Below are 19,114 nucleotides of genomic sequence, written 5' to 3'. Positions count from 1 at the left end.
GCACTGACCAACACCCCCTCTCCCCAACCTAGAGCCCCTGTTCTGCTGCGCCATCCCCAGCCGAACCTCTGCTCTCCAGTTGACACCTCCCACAACCAGGGCCCACAGCTCTATCTCACACAACCCCTACCCAGAGCCACTGATATCCCATCCACCCAGAGGCCTTGTTTTGTTCCCGATACCACCCCTCCCAGAGCCTCTGCTCTCCAATCAACACACTCCACACCCAGGGCCCACTTGCTCTGCCTAACATCCTTCTTACACAAAGCCCATGTGCACTACCCAACACCTGCACTCACTCCCTGCCCAACACCATTTCCACCCAGAGCTCCCACAATATCAGCAGAACCCCCAACCTTCACTCTCCAACTGACAGCACCCCCTACAACCAGAGTCCCTGTTCTCTGCCCAACAGGCCCCCCCCCCCCCACCCAGATCCTCCACTCTCCAACTGACAGCACCCAGAACCATGGCCCCCACTCTCTGACAAACACCACCAAGGCCCAGAGCCACCATTCTGCCTAACATGACTCCCATCCACAGCCTCTGCTCTTTGACCAATACCCCAACAACCAGAGCTCATACAATCGATCCAACACCAGCCCCACCCAGAGTCTCCATTCTCCAAGACCCCACACCCAGAGCTCCTGCTCTCCGACCCACATGCCCCACAACCAGAGCTCTCGTTCTCTGCTCACCACCCCCGAAAGCCTACACATTCTTGCCACCATCTCCATCCAGAGAGCCTCTGCTGTCCAACCAACACTCCTCACAACCAGAGACCCCATTCTCAGCCCAACCCCACTTCCACCTATAACCTTCACTCTATGCCCAGTACACCCCACATAGAGCCCCTGCTCTTTATCCAACACTATTCCCACCCAGAGCTGCTTCTTTCTGACTGACATCCCCACAACCACGGCCCATGTGCTCTACCCAATACTACCCCCACCCAGTCCTCCCTGCTCTCTGTCCCAACAACACCCACACATAAGAACCTCAGAGGTTACCATACTGGGTCAGACCAAGGGTCCATGAAGCCCAGCATCCTGTTTCCAACAGAGGCCAAACCAGGCCACAAGAACCTGGCAATTACCCAAACACTAAGAAGATCCCATGCTACTGATGCAATTAATAGCAGTGGCCATTCCCTAAGTAAACTTGATTAATAGCCATTAATGGACTTCTCCTCCAAGAACTTATCCAAACCTTTTTTGAACCCAGCTACACTAACTGCACTAACCACATCCCCTGGCAACCAATTGCCAGAGCTTTATTGTGCACTGAGTGGAAAATAATTTTCTCTGATTTGTGTTATATATGCTTCTGCTCTCCCCTACAGCCAAGGCCCACATACTTTGCCCAACTCCTTCCTCAACCAGAGCCCTGCTCTCTGATAGCCCCATAACCAGAGACCCCTTACCCAATACCACCCCACCCAGAGGCCCAGTGCTCTGCCCAACATGACTCCCACCCACAGCCTCTGCTCTTCAATCGATACCAACCACAACCAGGGCCAAGCATTCTGCTCAACACCACCCTAGCCAAAGCCCCTGCTCTCCGACCAACAGCCCCACAACCTGAGCTCCTGTTTTCTGCCCATTACTCCCACCCAAAGCTCTCCCTCTGCCCAATACCATCCACACCCACAGCCTCGGCTCTCAATATGACACCCCCACAACCAGAGAATTTTTATTTGCCAACACCCACCACAAACAGAGACTCTACTCCTGGCCCAACACCACACCCACCCAGAGCCCACCCTCTCTGCCCAGACCACATTCCACCATCTAGAGACGATCACTGCCCGACAGCCCACCCTGTTTATCCTTGACTAACTCTCCCCCCCTACCAGAACCCATGCTCCCTGACACCCAGCCATCTCCAAAGCCCACCCCTCGCCTAATACTCACCTGACCCCAGAGCTGACCCTCACTGCCTACCTGAGCTGTTGGTCAAGAACATATTGAGACAGTAAATCTGGTCTTTTCTTCCAGGCAGGGTGGCTTGTTTCTGAACTTTGTTTTACCAATTGCATTGTATTTGACTACTGTATTATGTTACCATCACCGTGAAAGTGTTCTGCTATCCTCTAGCAGCCCTGAATTTGCTGGGAGTCTTATCATAGGGTTGAGTGTTGCTCCCCTGTGCCCATCATAGATTTGCTGGGACTCTGTTAGGTCTGGATGTTTGGCGATAACATTCTACCACAGGAATCCAATAGCGTGATGGAAGCCCAAGGTGCCTTTGCTACTTAGCTAATAAAACTCCAACATATTGCAGAACTAGAAGCCAGGACAGTTGTAGCCTTGTCCTTAGCTGGCTGGCGGCAGAGTACCAGGAGTGGATGGGCCTGTGTTGGGTGGGCACTAATTATTTATCACTTTCAGAATGTCATTTGCTGCAAAAACTGGTGTCAAAATAAACCAAAAATAACAGAGCTGGGGGGGAAAAAAAAACAAAAAACAACCACAACTGAAAGAGAAAAATGGAAAACTGATGGGAAAGAGAAGCGTTACATGCCAGAGGGTGCCGGTGCTCTCCGCAAGCCCGACATTTCTGGGGCAACTATGAAAAGCAGGCCCATAGATGCAGAGGGGCCCAAAAAACAGCAAGGCAGGCGACCTAACAAAGCCGTGAGGAAACAACAAAGAAGTAGATGCCCAAGAAAGTCTTTGCCAAATCTTTATTAGGTGGAGACGTGTAATGTTAGTGAGACTGCCCGACTCGGGCCGAGTTTCGCCACATTCCAGTGGCTGCCTCAGGGGCTTAGATTTGAACACACTGAGAAATATCGCAGTTGGATTCAAAAAGCCATCCGCAGTTTAAACATATCTTATCAAAGCATTGCATTGATAAGAGGGGAAGACGATCCGCGCTGATTTGCAGGAAAACGCATGCGGCACCATTAGTGAATGGGACCGATAGAGGCTTAAGCGCAACTTATTTCATTTAAGATATGTTTAAACTGCGGATGGCTTTTTGAATCCAACTGCGATATTTCTCAGTGTGTTCAAATCTAAGCCCCTGAGGCAGCCACTGGGAATGTGGCGAAATCCGGCCCGAGTCGGGCAGTCTCACTAACATTACACGTCTCCACCTAATAACGATTTGGCAAAGACTTTCTTGGGCATCTACTTCTTTGTTGTTTCCCCCATAGATGCAGAGACCACGGGTAATTCTGAATCAGTTCTGAAAGGGAAAATACGAGCCTACTTTCCCTTTGAAAAAGTAGGCTCGTCCCAAGCCCCTGACGTTAGGCCTGGGCCTCACACTCACCTCCATGGCAGGCAAGCAGAGCGGGGACTGGAGGCCGGGCACACCATACAGCACGCTGCCCACCTGCTGCTGCTCATGCTGTGGGTACTTCTTCCCGCCGTCCATGGCGCGACACACAGAGAGCATCAGGCTGCGTTCTGCAGCATGGCGTCACAGCAAAGACTGGTACGCAAGTCCTTAGCGCAGCATGCCGCTCCGAAACTTGTCCTATGAGAGAGAGGATGAAAGGGGGTTTCGTTTCCTGCCACAAAAAAACGAACTAGGCAAGCCTGTCCCCTCCACGGTCAGTGCTGAAATTCTTCCTCTCCGTCTCCATTCCTTTACTTTACTTTTCCCCCCCTCTCTTGCTTTTGTATGAAAACAGCAGCAGACGGAAGGACAAACCTTCAACCCAACGCCCCTTTCAGCTGCACTCCACTACTATTTCTCATTTCCACAGCGCTACCACACGTGCACAGCACTTTACCGTAAGCACAGTCACAGGCCAACTATAGAGGTTTATCTGCAGTCCCTGCTATTCCGGGTCACATACATGTTTATGGCTAAAGCCAAAAGGTCTTTACTCTGTCCTTCTCCTCCTTGACCTGTCTGCGGCTTTTGACACTGCTGATCACCACCTCCTCCTTGATACTCTGTCCTCGCTTGGATTTTGGGACTCTGTCCTGTCCTGGTTCTCTTCTTACCTCTCCCATCACACTCTTAGCATTTCTTCTGGTGGTTCTCCTCTATCAATTGGTGAGCCTCAGGGTTCTGTCCTGGGCCCTCTTCTCACTATATATTAGTTCTTTTGATGCTCTGATTTCCTCTCATGGCTTTCAATACCGTTTTTATGCTGATGACTCCCAGATCTATCTTTCTGCACTAGAAATTTCACCAGAAATCTAGTCCCAGATCTTGGCCTGCTTGTCTGACATTTCTGCCTGGATGTCTCGCCACCACCTTAAACTCAACATGACCAAGATGGAGCTCCTTATCTTCTCCCCCTCAAGCCCAACTCCCTCTTTTCTCTGTAGATAACACAGTCATCATCCTGGTCCCATTAGCCAATAACCTTGAAGTCCTCTCAGACTCCTCTCCTTCTCTACGCATATCCAAAACTCTGCTAAAACATGCCGTTTCTTTCTTTATAACATTGCCAAAATCCGTCCTTTCCTTTCTGAACCTACTAACAGAATCCTTATCCACTCTCTCATCAACTCCCGCTTAGACTATTGCAACCTGCTCCTCACAGGTCTCCTAGCAAGCCATCTCTCTTCACTGCAATCTGTCCTAAATTCAGCTGCATGACTTATCTTTTGCCAAAGTCACTATGCTCACATAATCCCTCTTCTGAAGTCACTGCATTGGCTTCCGAGTCACTCCCACATACAATTCAAGCTCCTCTGTCTCACTTATAGAAGCTTTCACTTTGCAGCACCTCACTACCTCTCCTCTCTTATCTCTCTCTACACCCCTTCCTTGTGCACTTCGCTCATTGGATAAGTCACTCCTATCTGTGCCCTTCTCCACTACTGCCACTTCCCGACTCCGTGCTTCCCACCTGGCTGCACCGTGTGCTTGGAATAGTCTTCCTGAACTGGTGCGTCACGCTCCCTTCTCTTGCCATGTTTAAATCCCATCTAAAGACCCACCTTTTTGAAACCGCTTTTAAATCTTTACCCCCGATTTATCTGCTTTTAGTCTTAACTAACATTCATTTTAACCATTGGCTTGCTTTATGAAACACCCAAGTCTCTTATCCTGTGTGCATGTCTTACAGATTGTAAGCTCCATTGAGAAGGGACTGCCTTTTTTATATTTGTACAGCGCTGCATATGTCGTGCAGTGCTATAGAAAATGCTACGTAGTAGTAGCCCTGCCACTCCAGGTCACATATATGAGAGAGAGAGACCACTCAGCACTTAATATCGTTCCTGCTACTCTAGGACACCTCTGAGCACCCACTGCTCTTAACCCTAAGTCTATGCTGGGACATTGGAACAGTCTAAAAAGCAAAGCTGGGGAAAGAAAAGGCGCATGAATTAGTTCGTCCTAAAGGCAGAAAAGAAAGTGAACCACACACTTCCCCCTTCCATGCACGCTCTCAAACTGCTGGCTGCAGACCAGGTGAAAGATACAAGTCACACTCCTGGGAAACCAGTTCAGCGTACGAGTCGGTGAGGAGAACAAAAAGGAAGACTGACCAAGCATAAATCAGCACCCCCCCCCCAAAAAAAAAAAAAAAAACCAGCACACCTCTCATTCTCGGTTATAAATTACCCCAATACAGGCATCAACCAATCCTATGCTTGTGCGAGAAGCCTACCCAAAAAAGAACAAGGCAGAAGTCTGTGAAACCCCTCGCATACACAAGTTCTCGACTTACAAGATGCGTGGGGGGAGTTAGAAGGGCCTCAAGCTGTGCCCTAGGCTGGGCCCTGCAGGTTGAGCTGTTCCCGGGATAATGCCTTGTGGGGTGGGGTGAGCTGTGAAGGAGGCTGCATCATGCGGGGGTTGAGCTGTGCTTCGGGGTCATGCCTTGGGGGAGAGAGGGGACAAGAAAGAGCTACTCCAGGGGCTGTGCACCCTGTGGGATGAGCTGACTAGAGGATGTGTCCTGGGGGGAATGATCCGATGTGCTCCCGCTGGACACAAGGAAAGGGTTCATCCCATCAAACTCTGTCTCTCAAAAAAAAAAAAGGGCAGACTTTTATTATTATGAAGTATCTGACACACACACAGGTACAAACAAGGAAAAACAGCCAAGTTTCCTCGAAGGTCACACAGTTGCTCAGCTACAAGCCCTGCTTTCACTTCTCTGGTGTTTTCAGATCCACTGACAAGAGGATTACTCAGGATCTTCCATCAGAAACAGACTGCAGTGGCATCAGAATGTCACTTACTTTAATTTTTATTTATTTATAAAATCGCTATTCCTAAGGTCCCAGCAATTTACAATACCACATTTATAATTCACGTGAAAACAAAGTATTTTAGAATGTCAACACAGTGCTTCCAAAAGGCTCGACCCGAGAAGCTCAGCAACAAAGACAGCATGGCCAGCCTGGATCCTGTCCCACGAGGCGCTGCTACAATAAATAACCTGAGCTCAGAGACGTTCCTACTTTATATATTAAAAAAAAAAAAAAAAAAAATATTCACCACCAACAGCTTGTAATCATTAATTTATGGTGGGTCTTGTAACGGACATAACTCGATTGGGTCAGGAAGGAAAATGCTCTTAACGCTCCATATAGAACCTGGATCTGGACCCAGCCAGCAAGGACGGCCAGGAAAAAAACAAACCCAAATATTCTGCTAAAGCTACAGTATCCCCGAGACAGGAGGACCTGCCGCCACTGCTCTGACAAGATACAAAAAAAAAAAAATGCCCTGGATGGTAAGGTGCACAGGGTTCAAAATCCATTATTTATTTCATTTTATATTCCGCCTTTCGGGCCGCTTCAAAGCAGATTACATTCAGGTACTACAGGTATTTCCCCTGTCCCCAGAGGACTTACAGTCTTACTTCAGAGGGAAGTGACTTGCCCAAGGTCACGAGGGGGCAGTGGTGGAATTTGAACCTTGGCTTCCTGGTTCGCAGCCCACTGCTCCAACCACTAAGTAGCTCTCCACTCCTATTTTAATGCTAAAACAATGCAGAGTGATGCCTTTAGACAGCAAAAAAAGGCAAGGGGAGATGTACAGGATTGCAGTGAAATTCTTCTAAACATGAAAGAAGAATGAGATCTGGGGGGGAGATTGTCCAAGATCTCAGTACAAGATCCCTGGGATGCTCACACAAGCCAGCTACGTTCCTCCCATACCATTCCAATTCCAGGTTACAAAGGGTCTTAGTCACAACCGAGAATACTATTTAGTGGACAGAGTGAAATCACTGTGGCATTCCTGATGAAGTCACACGAATTGCAGATTAGATGCCAGCAACACATGTCAGGAAAATTATGCAGAGAGATCTGTCCGAGAAAGGGATGAATGCAGAACAGAATTCCACTTCCCATCATTTGTATATTTCATCTCTCTGCCCTGAAATACACCCGGCTTCCCTTAGTCACCAGCCAGGACAGTAAATGCAAACGCTGACCTGCAGGATCAGAAGTCACCTACTGCTCCACACCTCACTGTTCTGATGGAGCTCACTGGCACCAGGCAGCAAGGCCAATGAACTGAAGTCTCACATGGGACAGGACATGGTAAGAGAGAACACGGCAGAAGATAAAGGCCAATTGGCTTATCCAGTCTGCCCTGGTACGATTCCTCCTCTCTGGCTCGACAAGCACACAAAATTCCAATACCCAAACCAGCTAACTCTAGCTCCACCCTATCTCAAACCCCCACCCTCACACACACACACACACACACTCCCCTATCATCCATCCCAAGCATGTTCAAGCCCTGCCATTATGCCAGCCTCTACCACCTCTGCCAACAGGCCGTCCCAGGCCTGGTCATCTTCCTCTTAGAGTCCCACGAGAGCCAACGCTCAGGCAGCCCTAACTAAGCCCTGCAACAATTCACCCACCCACCAAGACCCGTAAGAGTGCTGTCCTAAACACCTGACTTCCTTACATTCAGTGTGGCTGGAGGAGGGTTTAACTGTGCTCACTCCATGCAGGTTTCTCCAGGCTTCCTGGAAGCCCAATACAGTTATAGCACTGCTGTTAAGGTTGCACCAGCCCCTTCACGTAGCTCATTCCAGCCTTCTTGAAAGCCTAAAGTCGTGCCACCACGCTCTGCCTCTTGGCGTGTATGTTTTCCTCGTCGGCCCTCTAAAGTTTCATATGAAACAGCCAACACTCAAGCCCCCCCCCACCTACCTGCTTTATCATTGCACTCTGTGTCTGCTCCAAGGAAGGGTGTAAGTACGGTTCATAAAGTTAATCATTTAAATGTTAACATAAGGTGAGGGGCAGCAGAGCTTTCTCGCTGGCAAGAAGCCTTGCGCAGGAAGGCAGTGAGAGACATCCAAAGGACACAAACAGGAAGTGCCAAAAGTTACTCGCACTGTCCCCATAGCAGAAAGGGCCATGGTTTATTAAATGGAGTCTAAAACAGACAGACCTTTACTTACTGTTTCACCATCTGATATTTAACATCCCTGGTCCCAAGCAGGTTTATTATATTTATTGGATATACTGCAAGTAATCTGAAGCAACCAAGAAATTAAAGCCTATAACCTACATAGATTCTGTGGTGCTTTTGGCTTGCTATTCCAGGCACCTACTGCCCTCTCAGAAAAGAAGGTTTCTCTCATGTTCCCTTTGTGCCTTCCTCCCTCCAGCTTCAGCCCATGATTTTTGTTGTCTTTCGGTTTCCTCTGCCATGGACGTTTCCACCCCTCTCTGAAGTCTGACGCATACTGGAATGTTTCTGCCTGGTCTCACCCATTCCTTCTCTCCTCCCACAAATACATCCTGAGTGTGATTAGTAGAGTTGGTTGCTGGGCTTGTATCATTTATTTATTTATTTAGAGTTTTTCCTATACCGGCATTCATGATACAATCACATCATGCTGGTTTACAAATAACAGGGGGTGTAATAGCTTTGAACCTTGAACAAGTGAATAGAAGCAATGAAGTTACAATAAAACAGGGCTGATCAAACTTGGGGGAAGAGGCAAAAGCTCGAGTAACTTAACAAAAGGAGGAGTAATTGTTTACAATATTCTGCAGCGTCTCTCTATCGTTGTTGCTGAGATTCAATTGGGGTCTGGAAAGGCTTGTTTAATCTAAAGCCTTTTTCTGAATGTTAGTAGGCATGGTTCCTGTCTCAGATCAGGGGGAATGGAGCTCCTATCGAGGGTCCCGCTGTAGAGAAGGCCCAGTCTCTGAATGTTAGATAATGAGTGGATTGGGGTACATGTAGTGATCCTCTGTAAGCTTCTCTAATGGGTCTGGAAGAGGAATGCCGTCTGAGCGGGATTTGTAGGTTTAGTGGAGCATGGTGATGGATGGCTTTATAGATGATGGTGATGGACTTATGAATAATCCTGAAATGTATTGGCAGCCAGTGTAAGTTTTTGAGAATGGGAGTGATGTGGTCTCTTCTCCTAGTGTTTGTCAGTATTCTAGCTGCCACGTTTTGGAGCATCTGAAGAGGTTTGATGGAGGAGGAAGGGAGACCTAGTAAGATAGAATTACAATAGTCTATCTTAGAAAAGATTACTGCTTGAAGGACCGTTCTGAAGTCTTAAAAGTGAAGGAGTGGTTTAATTCTTTTCAGTACCTGTAATTTATAAAAGCAGTCCTTAGTTGTTTGGTTGATGAATGATTTTAAATTCAGACCATTGTCGATAATTACTCCTAAGTCTCTTACTTGGGTAATGAGTAAGTTGGCTGGTGGGCTCGAAGTGATATTACTGTTTTCCGGGGAGATGAGGAGTTCACTCTTAGATGAATTAAGTATCAGGTTTAAGCTGGTGAGGAGGAGGTTGATTTCTCAAAGGCAATTTTCCCAATATTCAAGTGTTTTAGTGATAGATTCTTTAAGGGGGATCAAAATTTGGACATCGTCGGCGTATAGGAAGTGTTTTAGTTTTAGGTTGGTTAACAGCTGGCAAAGTGGAAGAAGGTATATGTTGAAGAGCGTGGGGGATAGGGAGGAACCCTGAGGAACTCCTAGGGAGGAGTTATACCGGGGGGATTCTTTATTGTGAATTCTGACTTTGTAGCCTCTGTTGCTAAGGAAAGTTTTGAACCAAGTAAACGCTGTTCCTGTTATTCCGATGTCCGACAACTGGTTGAGGAGGATGGAATGGTTAACGGTGTCAAATGCTGCCGAGAGGTCAAGGAGAATCAGTAAGAAGGATTGACCTTTATCAAGGCCCATGATGAGGTGGTCTGTCAGGGATATGAGTAGAGTTTCGGTGCTTAATGCTTTACGGAACCCGTATTGGGTGAGGTACAGAATTTTGTGATCTTCGATGTAATCTGATAATTGCGCATTGACTAATTTTTCCATGATCTTTGGTAGCCATTCCCTAAACCACTTCCATCCTTCTCCATGTCCTTACAAAGATACCAGAACTGAATGGAGAACTGAACTGAGTACTCAAGGTGGGGGATCAACACAGAGGCAATGTGACCTCTTTCCCCAGCTGATATATGCAACCGTGCACCCTGTTAGCTCTTCTCATTGATCTGCTATAGGGAGATTCACTTGAAAGATGCCCCGAATATTCTGTAATAACTCTCACTAGGACGAAGCAATCTGGACGAAACAAAGTGCGATGTGCTACTCAGTATATGTAGCTTCAAACAAGCCTGGATGCCCCCGCGTCGGAGTGATGAGGTAAGTGCTCGACAGCCGTCGCGACATTTAACCTCTGTTTGCGAGATGGAGCAATGTGTCCATCGAGTGCTTTTTCAGCAACAGGGTAATTTCAAAGGAGCTTTGGCCACCACGGTCACTGGACCTGACACCACCAGACTTCTGCCTTTGGGGTATGCTCAAAAGAAAAGTCTATCTGAACAAGCCTCGCACTGTAGAAGATTTGAAGGAAAACATCCAACGTGAAATTGCTATTTCTCCCCCCCCCCCCACCCCCCCTTCTCCCCCCCCCCCCCCCCCCGCCGATATGCTCACAGACACGTTCAGGTACATTGAGTGCCGCGTCAAAATGTATCTGGCAGAAAACGGCGATCGCTTCCAGCATCGCATGTAATGCAAAAGATTACACATACGTCAAGGTATGTAGCGTATTTTTTTGGTTCAGATTGCTTCAACCTAACTGAAGTTACAACAGAATATTTGGGGCCTCTTTCGAGTGAATCTCCCTGTACTTTCAAGTCATTTGAGATAATTACTCCTAAAGATTTCCTTTAGTTTGACAGTTCCCAGTTCTTGTCCTTCTAATCTAACTGATACGCGACCAATATGGTTCTGCATCCCAAATGCAGGATTTTAAAATGTTTTGGTACTGAAGCTCATTTGCCAAACCTATGACCATTTTTCACGTTTTTTTCAAGTCCCCTTTCATTTTTTTCACTCCTCCCAGCATGCGTCCTGTACTCTACTTGTTTCAAAGGGCTGCATGATCTTTGCACAAAGATTTGTTGCCCTCTCGATGCTCCTTTTTTATTTATTTAAAATATATTTGTTACCCGCCCTTCCATAGCTCAGGGCGTGGTACATAAAAACATTCATAATAGTTTTAAAACAAACATTACATTATGGCATCATAAAAAACAGCAAAATCAAATAAGGTCACTATATGCAAGCTGGAAAAGATAGGTCTTTAGTGCCTTTTTAAAAGAACTTCGGCTCCTTTAAAGAGCACAATACAGCTGGTAATGAGTTCCATAAATTTTACTGCCATTCAAAGTTCCTCCATACCCTTCAGCTCCTGGGATTCCAGCACAGCCTCCTCAACATCACCACTCATCCTCCTGAAGTCCAAGCCCCTAGTCTTCAAACAGTTCGGTTCAGGTTGGAGTTGAATACTGAACCAGATAGGGTCTAGCGGTCACTGTACTAAGAGGTCCAGATTCAGAAACATTTAGGCAGATAATTCAGAAGTCATCCGGCTAAATGAATGTTTGGGCACTTTGTCTGGTTAATTTCTAGCCAGATCTTTTTTTTTTTTTTATCCGGCTAGGTAAGCGAGGGGCATTTTGAGGGTGTTACTAGGGAGGAGCTGAGTTAGCCAGATAAGTTATCTGGTTAATTCTGATTTTAAAGTTAGATAACTTATCCAGCTTAGTCTGGTTGTCCTGTAGACCTGTCCTGAAAACAGCTGGAGAGACTTATCTGGCTAACTTTAGGATAGCTGGATAGATTCAGTGGCACACCTCTTCCAGTTGCCTGAAGAACACCCATTACAGGACATCCAGGACTTCTCCATGTTGCGTCCGTCGGCCTCAGACAGCTTCGACCTCTGTGCCTCACCTTTCTCTCTGCTCTCCCCGCTAGCCTTGGGAAGATGGCTACTGCCGTGTCTGCATGCCGCTCTCTCCAGCGTCCCCGGAATGGCAATGGCAAGGCAATCCGCCATGTTTCTCCTGAGGGCCTCCTAGGGTGCACATGCGCACGCCACCCACGTCTTTATCCACATCATGGTGGGAACCTCGGGGGCATCCCCCTCGAGTGACGTCACGCCATCCGGGTATTTACCCTGCCCTTCGTTTGCTAACAAATCGAGTTAGCAAGGATTGGATTAGTCCGGTCTAAGCTACTCTGCTGCTTCCTTGCTGCCGCTGAAGCTCTCTCTCTGCCCTTCAGGGTATTTCTCTAACCTGGGTACCCACTCCTCGGGGGCCCTTTGCTTTCTTTCAGGTGCCTTACTGGGATCAGGTACTCGCTCCTTGAGGGCCTGCTCTCCCTGCCTCGGTGCCTGTAATCCAACTACTTCTGCCTGCTGGGATCTCTATCTATACAGCTACCATCTGATGGGCCAATACAATACAGTGCGCTCCAGCGGAGCACACTGTTAACCGGCATTTGGACGCGCGTTTTCGACGCGCTAGTTTTACCCCTTATTCAGTAAGGGGTAACAGTGCGCCGAAAACGCACATCCAACCCCCCCAAAACTAATAGTGCCCGCAACATGCAAATACATGTTGATGGCCCTATTAAATTATGCCCGTGCGATTCAGAAAAATAAAATGTGCAGCCAAACCGCACATTTTACTTTCAGAAATTAGTGCCTACCCAAAGGTAGGCGTTAATTTGTCTTGGCACCGGGAAAGTGCACAGAAAAGCAGTAAAAACTGCTTTTCTGTACACCCTCCGACTTAATATCATGGAGATATTAAGTCGGAGGTCCCAAAAGTTACAAATAGTTCAAAATTAAAATGGGCCCGCGGCTTGAAAACCGGATGCTCAATTTTGCCGGCGTTCAGTTTCTGAACCCATGGCTGTCAGCGGGTTTGAGAACAGACGCCGGCAAAATTGAGCGTCGGCTGTCAAACCCGCTGACAGCCGCTGCTCCTGTCCAAAAAGAGGTGCTAGGAACACGCTAGTGTCCCTAGCGCCTCTTTTTACCGCGGGCCCTCATTTGAATAAATTAATTTACTGAATCGCACGCACAAGAGAGTGGCCTGTGCGCTCGGCCGCTCTCCCGCGATTTTTACTGTATCGGCCTATTAGTGAGTAATCTAACCTTTGTCAGTCTGTCTCATCTACAGCTCAGCACTGGGAACCTGCATCCAGAACTCCCTATACAATCGTGTGCTGCTAACATCTACCATTGTGAGACGGGTATCCTCTGCCGAGGGCCCCTGGACTGCTACTACTGGATCACCTCACTTCTGCCACCTCTGGTGGTATCTTACAGTTGTATAATAAAAGACAAATCTCTGTGTCTGCGTGTCTAGAGTCTAGCCCAGTACTGTGGCTCCTCACGGGGCTCCTCCCCGTGGGAGAGGCCACCACCGCAGTACCCAAGAATCCACTCCAACACCTCAAAACCATAACTCTCCACTCCTAGCTGACATCACAGCAGGTAACATCCAGTCCATACCTGGTAAGCTGAAGTTACTTACAAGCAGAACCTACCCTGCACACCATCCTTGTAATACCTCTTATGTCTGAACGCACTTCTTCTCCCTGTGCTGGAAGTCTGTATAATATGTCCATGTACACAGAACGTCTCTTGATGTTTTCCAAGGCAAGCTACAGTAATTCAGTTTCTCCCTTTATTTCAGGGGCTGTTGTATTTCTGATAAAAAGTGCAATTCCTCTCTTCCTTTTTCCTACTCTGTCTCTCCTGCAGAAATTATACAGCCAGGAGTGGCCACATCCCAATCTGGGTTGCCACTACGCCAAGACTCAGTGATTACAACTAAACTCATTTTGCTTCTGCTATGAGAAAGCCAGAGGCTCAGGAGACGACACTTTCACAAATCTTGATGGCTGCGTGAATTGTTATGAATTCCTCTGGTACGACACAGAAAAGGGCCCGGGTCCTGGATTAAATAATGGTAAAAAAACGACAAGGCCTGACGTGGCCTACCAGCAGAGGGGGTGGAGGAAGAACTGCAGCAGAACCTGGACAAGCTTGGGAAAGTTAAGGAGGGCAGTGGTAGAAATAGGAATAATATTAGGGGGGAGCTGGTGCTAGTCCAAGTATGGAAATTTACATAATCAGCGAGCCGAAGTGGCCGAAAACTAGAGAGGGGCAGAGGGGATGGACTACCTGGATTTTACCTGCCATCATTTAATAGGTTACTATAAGAGCAACATTTATACCCTTGGAAAATGAACTTGCAGATACCCGAACCCTCCTGGGCAGTTTATTGCTCACTATGTCGGCTTCCATGTCTATTTTTTTTTTCCTTAAGCTATGTTGGTGGCTCTCTCTCTCCTTTTCCTTGCTGTTTCCTGTACGCGGCTGCCCAATCTACGCTGGGCTTTTATGTCTTCAAGGCTTACCACGTTGACATCACCTGATTCTTCTTATGAGGAAGAGCAGGCTGTGCACCCCCCCTCTTGCAGTTTAAATGCCAGTGTAAGTAGGAACTGAAACGTCAGGTTAAGGACCATAGGACAAAAACCACTGCGTCACCCAAGGCTGGAAATTTGGGCATATTTTTTCCCCCAAGCTTTGAACAATCGCTAGCCTGGCGAGAGCCAAGGATCGGACCCAATCCGTGCAGCTCTCACCACATTCCTCCCACTTCTTTACCAGTCAGACACGAGATAACCTCCTCCATAGTCCAAGATCCGAGCCTAAGTCCCGGCACAGACTTTCCTCTCAAAACCTTTAGCCCCTGTCCTGGGGGGGCTCTCTTCCATCTTAACTAGCGGACGATGGCTTCTCCACCGATCCGTGTGCTGGTGCTGCTGTAGGGCAGGGTTCAGAAGAGAGGATCCCACGAGCAAACGATGCAGAGAAAAAAAAAAAAAAAAGCAAAGGCAAATTCCCTGACCAGGCAGCATGAAACGAGATCCTCTACGTATCCTTTTTTCTTCTTGTGCGTGTAAAATGGAGATGTATGTCTGCTGGCTATTACCGGACTTCTTTTTTAATCAATCGAATGGCTTATCAGGATCGTTTCTTCTGCTGGGATCTTACTCACTTGCCGGCAGGGAACAGTAATAATAATGATATTTTTCTTATTTAGATTTTGCTTTTTGTAATACTTCAAAGCAGATTACATTCGAGTACCGTAGATATTTCCCTATCGCCAAAGGGCCTGCAATCTAAAGCCTCAATTTACTAAAGGCTTTTCTCCCATTCTGTGTCTATGGGGAAATAAAGCTTAGTAAACAAGGACCTAAGTTTGTACCTGAGGCAATGAAGGGTGAAGTGACTTGCCCAAGTTCACAAGGAATGGCAGTGGGATTTGAATCCTAACTTCTCTGGTTCTCAGCCCACTGCTCCAGGCCACTCCTCCACTCAGCCATTTTTGTTTTCCTGTTCTAAGGGGCGAGCACATTTTATTCAGTAGCGGCTCTCCCCTTCCACCTGTGCAATTGGTTGGGGACCTCAAGCTGGGTTACAGCATCACACACACACACACACACACACTCCCTTGGAGTTTCATTTTGTGATCCCTAGTTCTACAGTTTCCTTTTGAAGTTTGTGGATCATCAATGCATTTCCGCTCTCTGAAGGTCTGTATCATATCACTGCTGCACCTCCTCTCCTCCAGGGTGTACATACTTAGATCCTTCAGCCTGCCTTCCGATTCAGACCCCACACCATTTTGGGTGCCTTTCTCTGGACCAGCTTCGTCCTGTCTCTATCCTCGTTGATATACAGTCTCAGAAGTAACACAATACTCCAGGTGAGGCCTCACCAAGGACCTGCTCAAGGGCATCACCACTTCCTTTTTCTTACTGGTTATTCCTCTCTCTCTATGCAGCCCAGCATTCTTCTGGCTTTAGCTATTGCCTTGTCATATTGCTTCACTGCCTTCAGATCGCCAGACACTATCTTACCAAGGTCCCCCTGCCCCCCCCCCCAAAAAAAAAAAAAACCATATAAAGCACTTTTGGATCACCGCACTTCAGACGCATGACTCTGCACTTCTTGGCATTGAATCCCGGCTGCCAAATCCTCGACCACTCTTCAAGCTTTCTTAAATCACTTCTCATTCTCTCTACTCCTTGAGGCGTGCCCAATCTGTTACAGATCTTACTATCATCCGCAAACAGACAAACCTTACCTTCTATCCCCTCCACAATGATGCTCATGAAGATGTTGAACAGAACCGGTCCCAAAACCAATCCTTGAAGTACTTCACTTAGCACTGTTCCTTCTTCAGTTTGTAATCCACTCCACCACCTTGGGCCCACATCCAAGCTTCTCATTTTATTCATGAGCCTCCTATGTGGGACCGTATCAAAAACTTTGCTAAAATCCAGATAAATCACATCAAGCGCTCTTCCTCAATTGATCCAATTGAAAAATAAATCAGAGTTGTGTGACAGGACCTTCCCCCTGGTGAATCCATGCTGCCTCCGGTCCAGCAACCCACCGGATTATAGATAGTTCACTATCCTTTCCTTCAGCAAAAGTCTCCATTAGTTTTCCCCACTACCGAGGTGAGGCTAACTGGCCTGTAATTTCCAGCCTCCCCTCTGCTCCTACTCTTGTGGAGCAGGACCACTACCACTCTTCCAGCACCACTCCCGTTTCCAGGGATCTATTGAACGGGTCTCGCACATCTCTGAGCTCCTTCAGTATCCTGGGATGAACCTCATCCAGTTCACCTTCAGTTTTCCTAGCTCTTCCCATACATTCTCTTCTGTAAATAGGGTTGCATCTACCCCACTCCCATCCAGGCTCTTGTCAACCAGCATCAGTCCTTCTTCAGGGTCTGCTTTATTGAACAGCAAACTGATTTCTGTCATTTCTTCATCTATCGCTATGCCTTGTTCCTGGTCACATTTCAATTTCACTATATCTCCTCAGACCTTGTTCCTATCTCTGATATATCTGAAAAATGTTTTGTCACCTCTTTGGCAATCCTCTCTCTTCTGCTTGACCTTTTGCTTTCCCGATTTCCTTCCTCGTCACCCTCAGCTTCACCAGGTAGTCCCTTCCCTGTGTTCCTCTTCTTGCAACCCCTTGTACTTCTTGAATGCTGTAATTTTTGCCTCTCTTTTTTCAGCCACCTCCTTTGAGAACCAAATAGGTTTCTTTTTTTCTCTTACTTCGGTTTAGTTTTTCTGGCATAGATTTGTCATCTTTGTAATATCAGCTCCTTTTAATTTGGCCCGCTGCTGTTCTACCAGCCTTCTAGTTCTTCCTCCAGGTACGTTCCCATTTGGATAAAGTCTATATTTTTGAAATTCACAACTTGGATGTTCGTGCGACTTCTCTCTGTCCTGGCTGTGATATTGAACCTTACTGTCTGACGGATTATGGGTGCTCGGGTGAGCACCTACCCGGACATTATCCCCATTTGTGAGCACAAGGTTCTTCCCTGAATGTCAGAGAGCAGCAGCAGGAGTTATAGTCCTTGGGTGCCTTCAGAATTTGGCACCCTAAGCACGTGCCATGTGGCTCACGCCTAAGTCTGAATGAGTTTCTGAGAGCAGGCTGAGTTTACAGACACCTCCCTGGGATCTGATAGGCAGTATGAAATGGAAGGGGCCCTACCTATTCCACACTTTTCCGATAGCCCACATCACATTACAGGCATGGACAAACAAAACCTCTTTCCCCAAGGTTAGGCAAGCTGCTTCAGTAACTACAAAAAGCATGGCTGTCCCCCCCGGCTGGAGGGAATTAGCTTGCTTTACAGATTGATATCTGGGCAGAGAGGCAGCTGAAAAAACACAAAAAATAAAGGGAAGGTGATTCAGAATTAGCAGCCGAGGGCGAGGACTACACGGAAAGGGGTGGGAGCAGCATAATGAGGCACAAGAAAAGGAATTGAGAAAGCTTTAAAAAGCTGAACTTTTGTACAGACTGGTATCAGTCCTGAAGACAAACATTGCACCAGAAACAGATGTGCTACACTCAGAGCCTGGAGCAAACCCAGAGGATAAAGAGAAGCCAACAAGCAGATAAAGCTCACTCTAAAGCCTATTCAAAGAAAGAGTCCACGGGTGCTGATATTCTGTGTGAAAACAGCCTCAGCAGGAAATCTGAAGTGTTCCCAGTCTTTGCCAGGTGACCCGGTTCAAGCTGGGAGATTTTAGGCCAGTCCGGATTTTTTTTTTTTTTTAAACTTCCATCCTTGGGCCTTATAGTATTGTAGACCCTATATCTACTATTTGACATCACAACTACAGGCCTGGCCTGAAAGCTCCCTCCTTGATCTGAGTTACTTGGGCTGCTCTGCTTGTGGCTCCTTAAGGCCCCCTTAGACAGCACAGAATGAAGGAGAAGCCTTCTGTACAGGAATTACTGGAGAACTCCTCGTGGCCGTGCAGATTTCCAATCATTTCCTTTTTCGACTTACACACGTAACTTTCATAATTAGGCACATAAGTTCTACGACACAGGAAAGAGAGGTGCATGCATCAAATAAATCAGGAGGTGTCAAGATGGTGTCTGATTACACATCCAGGTCTACATAAAAGCAGATTCTTTCAATGCTGTAGAACTTGTGTAGGTAAATCCTCCAGCAAGTTATGTGTGGAAGCTGAAAAATAAGGACATACGTAAAATTCAAAAATCACACAGACACACACACACTCCACTTCTCAATCATTCCTTCTCCTTGCACCAAAAACACACTTGTTTCTGACCCACCCACATACAAACAAACCTCCTTTATTTCACACAAACAGAACAGCAGCATCTGACACCAATACAACCGCAGATTCAGGCTCTCTCTCTCTCAAATCTATATACACACAAAGAACCACTCACAAATCTTACTTCTCTATCACCCGCCCACACACAGCATTTTGTTACATGCCTTGCCACAGAAGTGTT

The 19,114-nt window shown here is 47.1% G+C and overlaps 1 protein-coding gene across 1 annotated transcript in view; it reads right to left on the bottom strand.

Annotated features, from left to right (window-relative positions):
• Window positions 1-19,114, bottom strand: part of SBNO2 (strawberry notch homolog 2) — a 196,834-nt gene that overhangs the window by 162,430 nt on the left and 15,290 nt on the right. Inside the window, exon 2 of the mRNA XM_029613396.1 lies at window positions 3,280-3,486. Within this exon, the coding sequence (XP_029469256.1) occupies window positions 3,280-3,405 (126 nt within the window). The 5' untranslated portion in view covers window positions 3,406-3,486. The remainder of the gene's footprint in view (window positions 1-3,279; window positions 3,487-19,114) is intronic.

The sequence above is a fragment of the Rhinatrema bivittatum genome, chromosome 8 (assembly GCF_901001135.1).
Source record: "Rhinatrema bivittatum chromosome 8, aRhiBiv1.1, whole genome shotgun sequence".
In the NCBI taxonomy this organism is placed as follows: Eukaryota; Metazoa; Chordata; class Amphibia; order Gymnophiona; family Rhinatrematidae; genus Rhinatrema; species Rhinatrema bivittatum.
The sequence above is the reverse complement of the archived record's forward strand: the minus strand, read 5'-3'. Positions and strand labels throughout refer to the sequence as shown.